This window comes from Ambystoma mexicanum, chromosome 12 (assembly GCF_040938575.1).
Source record: "Ambystoma mexicanum isolate Mex_15411 chromosome 12, UKY_AmexF1_1, whole genome shotgun sequence".
NCBI lineage: Eukaryota > Metazoa > Chordata > Amphibia > Caudata > Ambystomatidae > Ambystoma > Ambystoma mexicanum.
The window spans coordinates 133,634,857-133,651,804 of record NC_090936.1 but is presented as its reverse complement, the minus strand read 5'-3'; the positions used below and the strand labels follow the sequence as shown (position 1 = coordinate 133,651,804).

At 45.5% G+C, this 16,948-nt stretch overlaps 1 protein-coding gene across 7 annotated transcripts in view; it reads right to left on the bottom strand.

The window, feature by feature from the left end:
• The window catches only part of NUP50 (nucleoporin 50), a 431,487-nt gene that overhangs the window by 321,548 nt on the left and 92,991 nt on the right, over positions 1-16,948 (bottom strand). For 4 of the 7 annotated variants that reach the window (XM_069628169.1, XM_069628170.1, XM_069628168.1 and 1 more), the window contains one exon: positions 2,962-3,045. The exons of the other annotated variants lie outside the window; for them this stretch is intronic. In XM_069628169.1, the coding sequence (XP_069484270.1) occupies positions 2,962-3,045 (84 nt within the window). The remainder of the gene's footprint in view (positions 1-2,961; positions 3,046-16,948) is intronic. 7 annotated transcript variants of the gene reach the window in all.

Below are 16,948 nucleotides of genomic sequence, written 5' to 3'. Positions count from 1 at the left end.
CGGCATCTTTATGGCACATAGCCACAGAGAGAATGTCTATTGGGTTAGAAAACTGTCTGGTGTCCTTTGGTCAAGGGCGTTTAAACTCTCGGCGACCTTGTAGTGAAGCACTGATGCGTTTCTTAATTATTGCTTGTATTTTCAGCATTTTCTTTGGAGATGCCGAAATGCCTTATGCCGCCTGTTTTTCAGCGTGTGAAAGGAAGGCCTTTTTATATGCAGTGTCCGAACAGACCTTTGCTTTTTGGGAACTGCCATGAGGTGAAAGCGTGCACGAAGGAACAGAGGACAGTGAGGAACCTGAGGCTGTATCCCTTTATCCCAGGTCACTGCATGGGCCTCACCGCTAGACGATGTTGCAGAGTCGGCCGTGAGGTATGGCCTTAGCGCGTTTGTGTTCGTGTATGTCTTGGCCGCCAAGTGTCTTCTCCATCACAGGACCGCCGGCCTGCTTCTTGGAAATGGGGGCCTGCACTAGTTTCCGACAGACCCTGTTCGCCCTCGGCGTTACTTTTGACCCTGAAACTGTCCCGCTGGTGTCTTCCATTAAATCTATGGAGGCCTCGGCCTGAGTAGCCCAGCATTTCATCTGCGATCCTTTAGGGTTTTAGGCTGGAAAAGCGGACAGCATTTTCAATGCTTTTCGGTGAGATCCCTCGGGAGATAGTGATTGCACACACTGTGCGTGTCCTTGCACAGGACTTTCCAGTGGCAGGAGGGGCAACATTTAAATGGGGGTTTGTCCATTATATTTAAAAAGGGCACATGGGTGAAAATAAGAGGACGATTAAATAAACATTCTCTAAAAGAGGTCAGTATAAAGAACCCCACCCACCCCCTCTCCCTAAATGGGCCGAGAACCTTAAAGGCTGCGCGCCTGGTCGCCGATGACGTGGGTGTTCGTCAGGAGCCATTGAGTGTTTGAGCAATCATGCTGCGAAGCGAACAAAGGAAAGGAAGAAAGTGTACAAGTACAACTTTAGTTAATCAAAGGCATCAGCCTGCAAGAGCATCAGCCTGGAAGAGAACTCTGCGTTTGCGACCAACATCAATGGTGGAAAAAAAAAACAATCCGAGGGACCTCGACGCGTGAAGGACCATGGGTACAGTACATGTCACACGGGATAGTAGCCCTGTCTACGCCAGAGTTCCAAAAACAAATCTTGTAATACTTTGCTACTTCCACTAGATGTGGGACTATGCAGAGCATGCGATCTAAGCAGATCCACATGCTCCAGAAATGTATCTATTTTGTTAGTGTTGTGCGATAACTACTTGCCAGTAGCCATTTTTTCTAGTGCGTTTTGGCCAATAAGTAATAATTGTATTTTTATACATCCTGTTTATGTGTAATCTGCGATTCCCCATTGTGTGACCTCATTGTGGACCCTTTAAAAGCTCACCACCTCTGAAGAACTTAGCCTAGATCGCCCGTCACTGCTACCTGAACTGGTCTGGCAATGGCTCCCCAGAGTTGTCCCGATCACAATATAGGTTGGCTTTCAATACATCTGTCCGCCAGAGCATAGAAAATCTGTCATAAAGGAATTCAGCTACCAGGTTTTTGGCTGAAGATCCAGAAGAGTTCTTGCTGCAACTAATATTCCGTGCTAAGGTACTGCGTTGGCTGGGGTAGTTACCTTAAGCCTGTGATTTCTGTATAGCTTTGGGGTGTTTTCTACGATTGGGAGTCCTCTCATCCAATTCACCCAGGCGCACTGCTGGAATCCTCCTTAGGTGTCTTCTTGGAGGTCCCTGGACCCTTTCAACCAACTCTAAAGTCAAATACTTGTTTGAAGAGACTTCCTCAGGAACTCTGACTCTCCCTGCAACTGAGCCCCATCTCACCCTGCGTACAGCTGGCTCCTAGATCACTAGGGTCCCTCTTCTGCCTCAGAACTCTTTCAATTGACTAGGGAAGGACTGGCTAAGGAAAGGATTCTGTCTTGAAAAGTATACTTAGTTGTGAAAGAGTTGGATGCTAACTGCCCCTCCGAGAGTGAGCAGTCAAGTCCTTACTTACCTTGAATGTGTTTTGCCATTCTGTATATGTAAGGCTATTTTACTTAACTGTGAATTTGTTATGCCCATTTCCAAAACATAATGCTGTTGGCTTCACTTAACTATGTCTTTCAGAATATTTGTGTATACGTTTACCAACTGGATCTTGATTCCACTGACCTGCTGTATAGCCTGTCTAGAATATGTCTGCCTTAGGTTTCACCTGCCTTGAATAGCTGTGTGCCATTGTTAAAAAGTGTCCTGTCGCTGTAGCCAGCCTTGGCCTGCCTGGTGCAATCCTAAATTAGTGTAGAAAGTTATTGCTTACCTAAGTCTATGTTCCACTGATCTGAAAGGCAATTGTAAATTACACCTAAAGGTTTTAGTCACCTGGTAGAACGATGTGTTATCCTGAAAGCAGTTCTATGTTCATACTGTTCCTTGAATCTGTGTTCCACTCTTCAGAAAAGTATCCTGATAACAGGGTTGGTTTGCCAAGCGATTCCTTAACAGGGTGTCCCTGCATGACTGGCACAGTCTACTGCCCTTGATTTACTGTAAATTAATTTTCACCACACTTTGCAAAGAATATGCTTTAATCCCCTTTCCTGCTGTGGGCAAGACCCTTCTGTTTATTAAGCAAGACTGGTGGTGGTTGGGAAGCAAGGGTTCAAAGTAGCTTTTGTGACTACTGAATTAACTTAAGCTTCGTAGTGACGTCCAATAACGGGAATCTGCACTTGTACAAGCCACGATGCTGCTGTGTCCAATTTGAGGAATTACATTTAAACCTGTACAAAAAAAAGTGAGGCATTCAAAGTTAAATACAATTATGTGAAGATTTCCTGTAAAATAAAAATAAAAAAAAAAAAAAAAAAAGAATAGGGTGTTGGAAGTATGCTTAAAAACAAAACAAACTGGGAATTTCCCTTGAAGGCGAACATGCCTGTATATACGTACTTCAAGTCCAATGTTTCTGCGTTTTGCTTTTTTGATTGCTCTTCCCTTCAGAACATCTTCACTAGCCACTGAGAATATTCCAGCCTGTAAGGGGGGGGAAAAAAGGGATCCATTAGAAACCAATTGCATTTGGTGTGTAAAGTGGTGGGAAGGCAAGAGGGTCTTCCCCCACCTCCCTAGGAGATACTGAATGAGAAACAAACAGAGGGCCCATGCGGGGAGTACAGGGTGCATGTAGAGAAGGGTCCACGATTGAGGAGCGGCACTGTAGCAGATGAGAATGTAGATGCCATTTTAGATGGTACCCATGTTGGAACTTCAGCCCAAGCGTGGCAAATAGTAATCCAGGCACTAGCAGCAGATCCCTTGCGCAAACGACCCCCACTCCGGCCAAGTTGAACCCATGAAGTCCTCCATCGTTCAACAAATCACATCAAATCAAACAAATCTGGGAGGAATGCGCTCAGCAAGGTCATGAGAAGGGAGCAGCGTGCCTCATGGCAGTACCATCCCACTGAACAAATAGTAAAGCCATCCTGCCCCCAAACTATCCCTGTGCGAGGAATACAGCTTTGCAAGACTTCATCCTTAGACCTCCTACATACCACAGGACCATCCATACCCAGACCAATGACGATAAAAATGACACCTTGATCAGACAGCAAGGCTATCGCGCCTTCACAAGTGGGTCACGTGATTTGTGCAGCGAGGTGCAGGGTGGCGTACAAATTATAGCCCAAAACAAAAGGAGGACCTTGGGAATTCCCGATCTGCCTGGGTAAGCGTGAAGTGTATGAGTCAGTGTGACCTCGGCTCTCCCCAGAGCCCATCCCTGCATCTGCCAGGTGTAGCTCTGCGAGGATAAAGAAACGTTTTTTGTTTGGGAATAAGTGATTAAGCCAATTCCGCAGCGGATGACAAGCATGCGAGCACCCACGTGGACGAAGATGGAGTGACGAGGATGGGCCAATGGCCTGGCATCCCTATGGAGCAGGCCCTACATGTATAGGTATTTACAACAAAACAAGGTCCTGGTGTATCAAGGGTTGGCCCATATAGGGTATAAATTAATTAGAATTATTCATCCGGTCCAAAACCTTTATAGCTAGTATAATCCATAGATATTACATGCGGTAAAAAGTAAAGTCATTCCTTCAAAATGAGACAAACATTATGGAAATTACAAAGTAAAAGCTTTATATCAAGGAAACAGAAATAGCATACATAAGTGAGGTCTAGCATATAAAAGCATATAAAATCAGTGATATAAATGGTACATACAATTATTAGGTGTAGTCATTAAGGAAATAAGAACACTTAGTGAAGAAAGTTGACATACATTTGTTCTTAGTCACAGTTGGCTTACAAATGAACAACAAGTGGAAGTATGGAATTGAAGAAACAATTGTATTAATGATCAACTGTGACCTTACTTGGAAATCATAGGAAAAACAAGTGCCCCTTGTTGTTGGGCAATTGTGATGAAGCAAATAAATTGGTTATTTTTACATATTTTTACACATCCCAAAATCAAAAAATTATTATATATTGGGATTGGGTCTACACCTAATAAATTGTATGTACCATCACTGATTTTATATGCTAGACCTCACTTATGTATGTTATTTCTGTTTCCTTGATATAAAGCTTTTACTTTGTAATTCCCATAATGTTTGTCTCATTTTGAAGGAATGACTTTACTTTTTACTGCATTTAATATCTATGAATTATACTAGCTATAAAAGGTTTTGGACCGGATGAATAATTCTAATTCGTTTATACCCTATATGGGCCAACCCTTGCTACACCAGGACCTTGTTTTGTTGCAAATACAGATGCCTTTTGACCCCCCTGGTGTGTCACTCCTGGGTCAGATCACTGCTGCTAGATGGTGGCACTCTTTTCTTTATATAGCCTACATGTATAGGGACTGTAGAATTGTATCACTTCTAATTGCATCATCTATGACGTTGTGTATGCTTATAATGTTCCACACGAGCGGACGAAACTCAGAATGTTCCGCAGCAGTGAGTTCTTTGTTGGTGCTTTTCTTTTTTGTATGGATATAAATACTTTTTACTCTGGCAAGAGCGTTGGTCTTTTTCTCTAGTGGATTGCACTTATTCCTGGTGTGAGCGTACAGGGGCGTGCCTTCAAAAGCACAATCCAAATTAGCATACACCAGAGCGGTATACAGTTAGTATAGGTCCTCAGTGATGGAGGGAAGGGTGAGACAGGGTTAAAGGTTGTATACAATAGGGGCAAGCCGGATGCATGGTATAACTCCCTCAAAATCTGGAATGTTACAGGGAAGGCTGGACATGTTTCTCCTTACAAATGTGTTTTGAGTGTGGCACTGCCCTTTGCCCCTCCTTCTGCATGACTTTCAAAGATGCAGGGTTTTTTGGTCAGATAGGAGTGCAAGTTCATTGCATACAAATGTTGTACATGATGCTGCAAGTTTTGAAGGCGATTGAGCCTAATTGGGTAGCTAGCACCAAACTATGTAATGCAATGCGAGTGCAATATGAAGCACCAGTAGGTGGGGGTTCAATGGGGGTATTGGAGCTAGAAAGATAGTTTGCTTGGGGCTTTACCAGTGAATGACGAGGAAGAACCATAAGGTGGGTCAGGGGCCAGGAATGGCACTACTACGGAGACACAGGAGCGCAGATGGGCACAGAGATGAGCACTGCCTGGAGAACCTCATTGCACCACTACCAAGACACAGTTTGATGTCTCCAAACCCAGAGTCTCCACGTTCAGAGTACCACAAGGATCATCCTTCTCCCCGCTTCTATTCAACATCTACATGTACCTATTAATCAAACTCCCTCGCATGCTACAACTACGCCGACGATACTCAAATAATCTTCAACATACAAGGCACCCGAGAAGAGAACACCACACTAGAGAATTGCCTTCGTGACATATTCAACTGGATGAACCTCAACCATCTCAAACTCAAAACAGAGATAATGATTGTTTAAAAAAAAGGGAGGAAACATCAACTACATCCCCTGGCCAAGAGTGCTCAACACCAAACCAGAACCATCATCAACTGTAAAAAACCTAGGGGTCCTGATGGATAAAAACCTCACTCTGGAGCCACAAGTTAACTCGGTAATCAGGAAATGTTTCTTCCTCCTGTGAGCAGCATAAAGGATCCTACCGTTCCTGTCGTTCGCCAACAAAACACTTACCATCATCGATCTGATCATGTCCAGAGTAGACTATGCCAATAGCCTATACCTGGGCATGCCCGAACGACTTCTAAAAAAACTGCAACGCACACAAAATGCAGCAGCCAGACTCCTCCTCAAGCTACCCAGAAGAGAACACATCACACCTGCGCTAAAAATACTACACTGGCTACCACTGAAACAATGAATAAAGTTCAAGGCCATATGCATCACGCACAGAGCAATACACAAACAAGGCGCAGAATTCCTAAGCGACAAACTACACCTACACCAACCGACAAGAACACTAAGATCAAGCACCGACATACGCCTGGAACCAAAACCCTACAACAGAAAAAAACTCGGAGGATCGTCTTTCTCTCACCAGGCACCCAAAACCTGGAATGACCTACCTAAGAATATATGGAATACAACTAACCACCTAGCATTCAGGAAACTCCTCAAATCATGGCTCTTAAAAGCGTAACCACAACAAAGACGCACTAGAATGCCCAGACATTAAAACAATGATGAAAATAACTCCAACCTCGACCACTCTCAAATTGGACAAACACTCAAACCAAAGAACCAACCACTCGACAGAGCATAAGAAGACATGGAAAATAGCCACAAAGGAAGGCTGCAGAGACTGACCACATACCTAGACCCAGACAAAAGCCCCAAGTGACTCGCCAACTCGTACGTACCGGACAAACATATCCAGACTGGCAGACGCATCTAGACAGACATTGGCCCGCGTCGCATCTGGATAGGATCGATTGAAGGATAACATGCCCGCGCCTAGAAAAACGTGAATGCTAACATGTGCCATACCTAGAGTTGTGAACACCTGCCTGCTTGGAGCTCAGATGGAGTTGTGAATGTTAGCATGCCCACACCTGGACGAGTCTCTAAACACTAGCCTGCGCCACATCTAGATAATAGTGAGTGTTGGCATGACCACACCTGGATGGAGTCCTAGACATTGGCCTGCGCCGCGTCTGGATGGGAGTGTGGGGGTCAGCAGGTGCCACACTCAGAACTATGAATGTTAGCATGGTAAAGGTCAGGTAACCCACTAACCAATATAAGCTCAAACTCTGCATACTTCTCTCACTCAAAAAGCTCACACAACCATCTCTCGCACAACAAGCCGCACGCACTTCACAACACTGCAACAACACATAAACCGGAATAGCACACGCAGACTGACTCCGATCCGATACCAGCACCAAAGCTCAGCACCCGATGTATACCGAGTTGAAGCTGCCAACAGAACACCACTCCTCACTATCCTACTCCCTTCACCTTATAACCCATCCCACCTTCATCGTTTACAGATCCGCCTGGGGACCAATTCCGTTGGCGATGGTGCGCAGTACAAATACCTTTAACATTTAACATATTGTAACTGTGCACTCAGCCTGCAAACACAGTACGAGATTTCAGCCAGTCTTGTCCTCATGAAGGATGGTCAATGAAAACAGAGCAGTGGCAAGTTCATTGGTTTAGCAACACAAAACTGGACAGCTCTCATGACAACCTCCTAGACCTTTGTACTGAAACGAGTGAGTTTTGCTGCAAATGTATCAATGCATCCACAGAACAGGCAGTTATTAGATTCTCATGCATTTGCTTTTAAAACTCCACACGGTACTTGACTCCAATAATAAAATGAAGGAGACTGCTTTCAATGTATGGATCGCCCGTTTGTTTGCTTATCAATGTGTGGTGTTTTAATTAGAGTAGGAAGTCAACGTCCAGATTAGCGGGTCCGTACACTTGCTTTCCAAATGCAATAAATGTACAAATGTTATGTTACTTTGCATTTATATAGTGCCTTATGCATCATTGGTATGGTCTCAAGGCGCTGGTAGGTTGACCGCCGTCGGGAACCGAAGTTCAAGTCAGTAGAGAATAGAGAGTCAAAGGTGCGTGTGAGCACCGGATATGTGTGCAGGTGGTGTGGCATTTGTGCGATAGCTGCTTCTTAGCGGTAGGTGTGGTGGCTGAGAGATCAAGAGTATGTGTTCCTTCTGGCAAGTTTTTACCCAGACCGATTCTGGCTGTGTTGGGCCTGAGGAGAAAGCCTGGCTGGAGGGTGTGTAACCAGCAGTGTTTAGTTAGTGATGGGGAGTATGAGGCAGATGATGGTATGAGAACAGTTATACCGAATGGTGTCAGTATCGCTGTGTTCTAGTTGAGTGGTGATGTAAAGAAGAGAGTAAGCGTGGAGATGTGATATGGTGGTTTACATTAGGTGTTTGAGATCGGGCCCACTCCAATCATTCCATGCACTCCAAACCATTCCATGCAATGCACTGCAAACCAAACCATTCCATGCAATGCACTCGAAACCAAACCACTCCAAACCATGCCATGCACTCCAAACATGTTATGCAGTCCAACCATTTTATACAATGCTTCTTTCATTCGTTCTACCCAGGTTTTCTTTTCTCCATGCATCATCCATCCACATAAGTCATCTTCACACGTTCCATCCACTTCACCCGTTCCACATACGTCACCCGTTCGCATCACATACTTCACCCTTTCCATCCACATACTTAAGACGCGTTCCATCCACATAATTCACTTTTCCATTCTCATACTTCAGCCTTTCCGTCCACATTTCACCCATTCCATCCTTTTCGCCTATCCCACCCTGTACATCATTTCTGCCCTGTTCATCCGTTCCACAAATAGCACACTTGTTGCAACCCCATACTTCCTCCGTTCCAATTACATTTTCATTTGATCGATCCACTTCACCCGTTCCATCCACATACTTCAATCGTTCTATTCAATATATTTGACCCATTTTGTCCACACACTTCACCCGTTCCTATCTCAATTTACCTGTCTCATGTATATACATTACCCGTTCTTCCAGATCCATCCTCCGCTCCCGCCACCCACTACACCCGTTTTTTCCTTTTACTACATCCGTTCCTTCCAACCACTTCACCCGTTCATCCGCATACATCACCCGTTTGATCCACGCTCGACCCCCGCTCCGCACTCTACACCCACCCCACTCTCTATACCTGCTCCTCGCTCCGCTTGCTACACCCGCTCCGCACTCTACACCATAACCTACATCCGCTCAACACCCTACAATGGCTGAACACTACCGCACACTACATCCGCTCAACACCCTATGTCTGTTCAAAACCATCACGCCCTACATCCTCTCAACACCCTAAATCTGTTCAACACCCTACATCCGCTCCACTCTATTCTATTCACCACTCACAACCTACATTCACACCACAAGCTACGTCTGCACCACGCTCTCATCTGCACCAGGCTCTCATCTGTTCCACGCTCTCATCCGCTCCATGCCCTCACTCATTTTGCGCACTCGCCCGCTCCACACACTTCATCCGCTCCACACACTTCGTTTATTCATCCTGCATTATCGGTTCAGCCCATGTCACTTGTCATACGCACTCGATCCGTTCCATCCACTACACCCGTCTCATGAATTTAAATCGTCTATTCTGTACTTTCCATTTATGCCATGCACTCATACATTCCATGCCATCTGTGTACTCAGTCTCCTGTATTCATCTTTCCATCCTCTTCTCGATTCATTTCGTCCATTTTGTTCCTTATATCCATTGCAATCATTACATCCATTTCATTAATTTCAACCGCATTACTGTTTTCGTACGATTTATTCTTTTTATCCATATCACTGCTTTGATCTACGTTACTCATTCTATTCTGTTTGTCATTTTAGTTTACATTAGCGGTTATTGGTTGTCGATTTCTTGCTTGAATCTTGATGTTGTATTGTTATTTAATAACTAGTAGTTTGTTGAGATGCTGTTATTCAGTTTGAGTTAGTTGGAGTACGGGGTTTGTTTTAGGGAAGAGCCAAGTTTTCAGTAATTTGCGGAAAGACGAGAGGTCTTCAGTGAGGCGGATGTGGGGTGGGAGTGCGTTCCACAGCGCGGGGGCCAAGGCTAAGAATGATGATCCGCCTAACCTGACAGTTTGTTTTAGGTATGACTAGTAGGCCGGCTGAGCTTGATCTCAGAGTACGTGGAGGGTGCAAGGGTTTTAGTTTGCCTTGACGATATTGAGGTCCGGTTTTATGCAGTGCTTGGTGAAAAATGCTTAAGATTTTGAAGGTCACCCTTCGGACAACCCGACGCCAGTGCAGAGTTTTGAGGGCTGGGGAGATGTGGTCTCTCGGGCCGAGCGCTAGTAGCAGTTTGGCTGCAGCGTTTTGTGCTCTTTGTAGTTTATTCAGTTGGTGTGCGTGGACTCCGAGGTAGAGAGGGGTTAGCGTAGTGCAGTCTTGATATAACAATTGATTGGACCGCAGAGAGTATGTTGGGAAAGGAGAGGTATGGAAAGATGCGCCTAAGAGTTTTAAGGAGGTAGTGGCAGGACTTTGAGACGTTGTTGACTTGGCGTGAGAGTGTTAGGTCAGAGTCTAGGGTGCATCCAAAGTTTTTTACTGAATTAGAGGGAGTCGGAGAGTTGCCCATGGCAGATGGCCAGGGTAGTGGGTGTAGAAAAAGTTTGGCGTAGAGAATTAGCATGCATCCAACTTACATGGACGAGAGGAACAAGACATAAAAGACTACCCATCTTTTAATGAGCAGAAGGTGCTCAGGATTCAAAATCAAATTTTGCAATTTTAGTTAATCCTCAAGTGAGAGGACTATGCCACAGAGGATGGCTTGCAAGGATTACCCAAGTAAACAAGGACAATCCAACCACCAAATACTCATCCTAGTGTTACTTCTAGCTTATACATTGGCTGGGTTAGTGGATAAGAGAACTTCTTGCTTTTCCAGTTTCACGCAAGGGTGTTTCTTCAGTTCTTCTGCTGCTTGGTTGCAAACAGCACACTTTAACTGCAGGGCGAGGGGGTGGTTGGGAAGGAATGAGGCTATGGGCATGGCCGTCAGTATGGTATTACCATCGGGACTAGGGCTTGGATAGTGGTTCTGTAGTTGGCTCCAGGAAGATGAGGCTTGATATTCACAGAACATTGAAAGTTGGTAGCAGACTTGGCTGCATGGGTTTTGAAGTGATCAAAGCAGAGGAATTCAGTGCCAGTAAGAGTGGGCTTATAAAGTAACTCCGCTGCATTTAAACTGGGTGTATTAGATAATTAGAAGATTGCTTAAGTTATGTTGAGTTTCAGGTACCAACCTGGCACTGGATAAGAATGAGAATTAAACAGTTTACCAGCCTCCAATTCGAGCAATTTACAAATCTTTTTCCAGTTTGAAAAATGCTGGTGTGCAGGTAGTGGGTAATCGGTTAAATATTTAGGTTTCAATAGCCTATAAGGCTGAGATCAGTACATTGGTCACTCAAGTTATTGCAGAATACTGTAATATCGGAGCTTGGACTCGGACCTTCGCACCTTACCAGTATCTGTGACCGTTAGCATGTGCCATACTCAGGATTCTTAACTTTAGCTTGCACCGCATCGAGATGGAAATGTGATTGTTAGCATGTGCCACACTCGTATGGAATTCTGAACTTTAGCTTGCGCCACACCTAGATAGAAATGTTATTCTTAACATGCGCCACACTTAGTATTTTAAACTTTAGCTCACGTTGCATTTGGATAGAAATGTAAATTGTCAGCATGTACCACACCTAGATGGAATCCCATAATTGCAATGGACAGCAATGCCAACTAACCAACCAACTAACAATTCCATCCCTCTGTGCGGATTGCTGCGTTTTAGGCTTGTGGTTGTGTTTGGTTAGAGTTTGAGAGGTGTATGCAAACTTCACAACAATGCAACAACAAAAGAAACCACACAGACTTGCACAACAACACACAACGACTACGGACCGTAAAACACCCTAGGCCCAGCTAACAGACCCACCGGGCTGAGGCTGCCAACAGCACATCACTGCTCTCTTGCACTTTTCCAGCTTATTCCCACTAACCCACTCCTTCTCCTCCCCCTTTTCAGAGCCGCCAGAGCGCCAGGGGACCACTTTGGTGGTGATAATGTTAAGGACATTTGTACCGCGCACTAACATCTAGCAACCCAAGTCCTGACCCACGATAGCTTAGCTGTTGGTCAGCTAGGCTTGTCAATTGTTGATGGCAAGAGCGGGTAATGGGGAGTATAGGGTAGTTTAGTCAAAAGTATTTTGCAAGCATGTCATTGAACTCCGTGAAGAGAGTTCAATGAGCAGGAGAGGCTATGACTTGGTGGAGGCATGGAGTCTGGTTTGAACTTTCTCTTAGTGACAGTTAATAGAGAGGGTTGATGAGTTTGTCAGGTAAGAGATGGTGAAGAGAATGAGTTTGTGATCATAAAATGACTGATCAGTAGAGTGCAGGGCGAGGCGGGAAGGATAGGAAGAGAGAAATGTCCCATCAGCGCGAGCAGCAAGGTCGTCATGGAGGCTTAGATGGGTGTGTTCAGGAAGAATTAAGTCAAGTTGTATTTGGTGACCCTTAGGTATGATGGACGTTGAAGTTGCCTAGGGGTACGATGACCGGGAATGACTCTACTAATGGGCTACGGTCAGAAAACAGATGGAGGATGCCAGGTGGTGATAAATGTGGATGAGAGGTGGGAGCAAGAAGGTGGACCACTGATTAAAGAATGAGGGCTTACAATCAATGGGGAGAAAGGGGGATGGGACAGATGGCGTGATCTTGCTGATCAGGAAACGCAATCTTTTTCTCAAAATCAAGTGGAGGAAAGTAGCAAAATCTGTGTCGTTTCACAAGGGCTGCAGGTTTGAGATTGCTACTGCAGAGGGGTTAGGTTGGTGGAAGTAGAAGTCGGCCTGTGGTGAAAGAAGTCTTATTGCAAATGGATCGGGCATTGCATGGACCCACCATAATATCAGCAGGTGGCAATTGGGCGGTTGGGCAGAGTAGTGGCTGTCAGACGATGGACAGGACAGATCATGACAGAGTAGTTAGTGCATGGAAGATGACCAGGATGCCAGAGAAAGAGAAAGAGAAACCCTCCCCCACCCCCCAAAGGAAAAGGAATGGGCAGGATTGTGTAGTGGGATGGTAAAGTGCCAGATGAGAAGGTAAGGGATGCAGGTAAAAAAGTGTGCGGGTAGAGGAGAGTAGCAGGAGGGCACTCTAGGCGAGTGGTTGGAAGATTATGGTTACAAGAAAGTGAGTAGGAGGTTCTGTATGTCAGCATCGACCATACAATAGGCTGAATGATGGGAGTTTGGTATACTGGCGAGTGTAGTTATTTTTTTTTATCAGGGTGTGTATGGCCATAGGGGACCACGAAATACTTTTAGATTTGGTGAGCACTAAAGTGCTATGTACATTTGGAGAATTGTGGAGGAGATGGACTTGTGATGCCTTGCTAGCAGCAGACATTTTGTCCCCTGCAATACAACCTGAAACCACCACAGCGGACCAAGAAACGCATTTACTCAAACCAACCAAAAACAGGTAAACACAATACATAAGAACATAAGGCTAAGGGGTGGGCTAGTGGGCAAAGGGAACCCTAGAACATAATAATACATTACTTCAAACATTTTCAGGACCGGAAATGCCAATACATGTACAATCGTATTACCCAACTTGTCATACACAAAGATAATTAACACGGACCATTTACTCAGTGTAGCACCTAGACGGAGTGAAGGAGTTAACATTTCTGAGCAATGCTCCAAATTGCCACCAAAAGTTAAAACTCATAACCAGCTGTACAAGTCTCAATAGGTGTGCAGTTATAATGTCGACTGCAAAAAGTCGAATGACAAAAAATGGCCAATGTTTTTTTTCGAATATGTCATTTTTTATTTTACATGTTTTTTTTTGCTTTCGTGCATTTAAAAAAAAAGAAAAGAGGGGGGATGGAGGGGCACCCCCCCATTTCGAACAGAAAATTAAAATAAAGGCCATTCGAAAAAAAAAAAAATTCCAGACATTTTTAATTACAGTAACCTAACATAGTTGAATGAATAGGCATGCAGTGCAATGATTTATTACACTAAATGCTATACTAAATGGGGGGGGGGATGACGTTATTGGCGTAAAACCTCAGACGCATGAAAAATGCAAAGTTCCTCAAGTACCACTTAGTCACTTTCCTCATAAGAATCAACAGACAAGGCTCATTGGCAAGCTGCAGCTATGGGTTCAAGACATGAAAGTTCAATTTCAGTTGTGGACCAAGCCGCAACCAACTCGGGAGGATGACAGAGCAGTTGAGTAACAGATCAACTAGCAAATTCGAGACCTAGCAAAACAGAAGGATGGAAACAAAGCAGGGCTCAGGCCAATTCTAGAGCATGGAAAACTACAGTAGAGGTTGGGTCAGCAACACTCTTCCACCATCCCCTGGAATAGTAAAGACATGTATTCTCACCGTAATGGCATTTCTGATTATTGTATCTGCTTAGATTCACATGCTGTGCATATAGTCCGACATCTAGTGGTAATCGCATAGTATTGCATCTTTCTTCCGAAGATCGAAAGGGGATGGCGACATGGGTGTGACTAACACCATCCCTAACGTGATGCGCAGTGTACCCAAAATCCCTCACGCATCGAGGTCCCTCTGGTTGTGGACCATAATCAGCGTGAGAGAGCAGAGAAGAGAGAAGGTGTAAAACGTCCATGTTCGTTCTATTCTACGAGGGGAGGCAGGGTGGGCGCATGTGAATCCAAGCACATAAAATCAGAAATGCTATTACGGTGAGTAATGTATGTCTTCTGTTGCTTGTGGATCTGCTTAGAATCACAAGCTGTGTATAAGACTAGCGAGCGGTACTCCGAGATGGTGGTGGGATGTTTGAAGGAACAATAGCAAAAATGTCTTAGCACCGCTTGTCCCACCTGAGAATCAGACCTATAGTGTGCATCTAGGCTTCTTTCCGCCACGTTAGTGGGGTTCTGGAAAAAGGTGGGTAGTTCTATGGATTGGTTTACACATGGAACTTCGAGATAAATGTAGGCGCAAAGCGTGGGTATGTGTACAAAACCACCTTGTATTTGTGAATCGTGACAAATGTTTGCTGAACTGAAAGGGCCTGCAGTTCCCCAACACTCCTCATAGAGGTGATAGTCACCAGGAAGGCGGTCTTGTAGGAGAGTGCTTTAAGGCTAGCCTTGTGCATTGGTTCAAAGGGCTGCCCCATTAGTCTTATAAGAACATTCAGGTTCCACCCGGGAGTTGGGTTGGAAATAGGGGGATGAAGTCTCTTTACCCCTTCCATAAATGCTTTAATTACCAGAATTCTCCACTGCGAAACCTTGCTTTGGGACGTGGTGTATGCCGAAAGCACAACTAAGTGGACCTTTAGAGAATGGAAAACCAGACCTGAATCTAACAGGTGGGTTAGGTACAGGACAATATGTTTAGGTGTGCATTCAATAGGATCGATACCCTTGCCATTACACCAGATGACAAAGCGCTTTCAATAGCTGGAGTAGCAATGCCTGGTGTTCCGTTTTTGTACTTCTCAGAGTATGTCCATACATCTTTGAGGGAGTTGAAGGTGCCCGAACTCTATGACCTCAGGAGCCAGGCTGCAAAATTGAGTGTTTAAGTGCATGGGTGTAGCATTTCCCCCTGGTCTTGAGACATGTTGTATGGGCATGGCAGCTTCCTGGGAGGGGAGACGGACATTGCCATGAGACGTCTTGGGAGGATAGCTCCGCGGCAACATGCTCTCCTTGGAAGCAAGACGACACGAGCAACACAGGTTTGACGATTTCCACCCCCTCCCCCCACCCCACCCCTCCCCCGCCGGGTCCGGGCTTAGAAACCTCTCGGTATAAAGCGTGTTATAAATAACCCATCATATCATGAGAGCACCAAAGCTGGAGGACCCACCAGAATCATCCTGACTTGCTCTTGGTGCATCTTGTGCACTAGTCCGTTGAGCAGGTGAAATCGGGGGGAGGGGGGGGTAGACACATTTCCCTGACCATATTATCCACAGACCATTCCCCTTGGAGCGGTTCCGAGGGTTCCTGGAGGCGTAATCTGGGCATTTGGTGTTCTCCAGAGTGGTGAGCAAGTCGAGCTCTTGGAAGCCCCAGTCTGCAAAGACAGAGTACAATGTCCTCCTGTATTTGCCACTCATACTCTACGGGTAGAGGGAAGTTTCTGCCGAGTATGTCCACCAGGAGATTGAGTTCCCCTGGAACATGTTGTGACAGGAGGAACATCTTGGACCTCATTACGAGGCGGGTGGAATGGGTTTAACGGCACCGGTAATGGTGCCGTTAAAACCACTCCACCCTATTTCGAGGTTCCATCGCGGGACCAGGGAGCCAACAACGGACCCGTTATTATCGGGCCCGTTGTTAGCTCCCTCCCCATTCCCATTGAGCCCTATTGGGCTCAATTTTTACCGGGGGAATAATTTTTACCGGGTCCATGGAATGGGCAGTTACAGGGTCCGCCAAGGTCAGCATGACCCGGTAATTGCTCATTCCATGGACCCGGGAAATTGTCATTACCGGCGGCAGCCGTGCCCTTCATACGGGCACGGCTACCACCAGGGTCGTAATGAGGCCCCTTGCGTTTGAGAGCCCACTTCCATGTGTTCTGGACAGCCCTAGAGAGCGAGTGCCCCTTGTTTAAGTAATACATGGCCACAGTACTGTCCGCGAGTAGTAGAACTGTCTTCCTCTGAAGGTGTGTTTGAAAGGCCTTCAGGGCTTTGACCACTGCTAGCAGTTCCAACAAGTTTATGTGATTGGATGCTACCACTGGGGACCACACGCTGTGCGCCGTCTGATGGAGGTGAGCCCTCCCCACCCTTTCCCCAACCCAGTAAGAGATGCATCTGTGGGGAGAGTGGTTTCTACT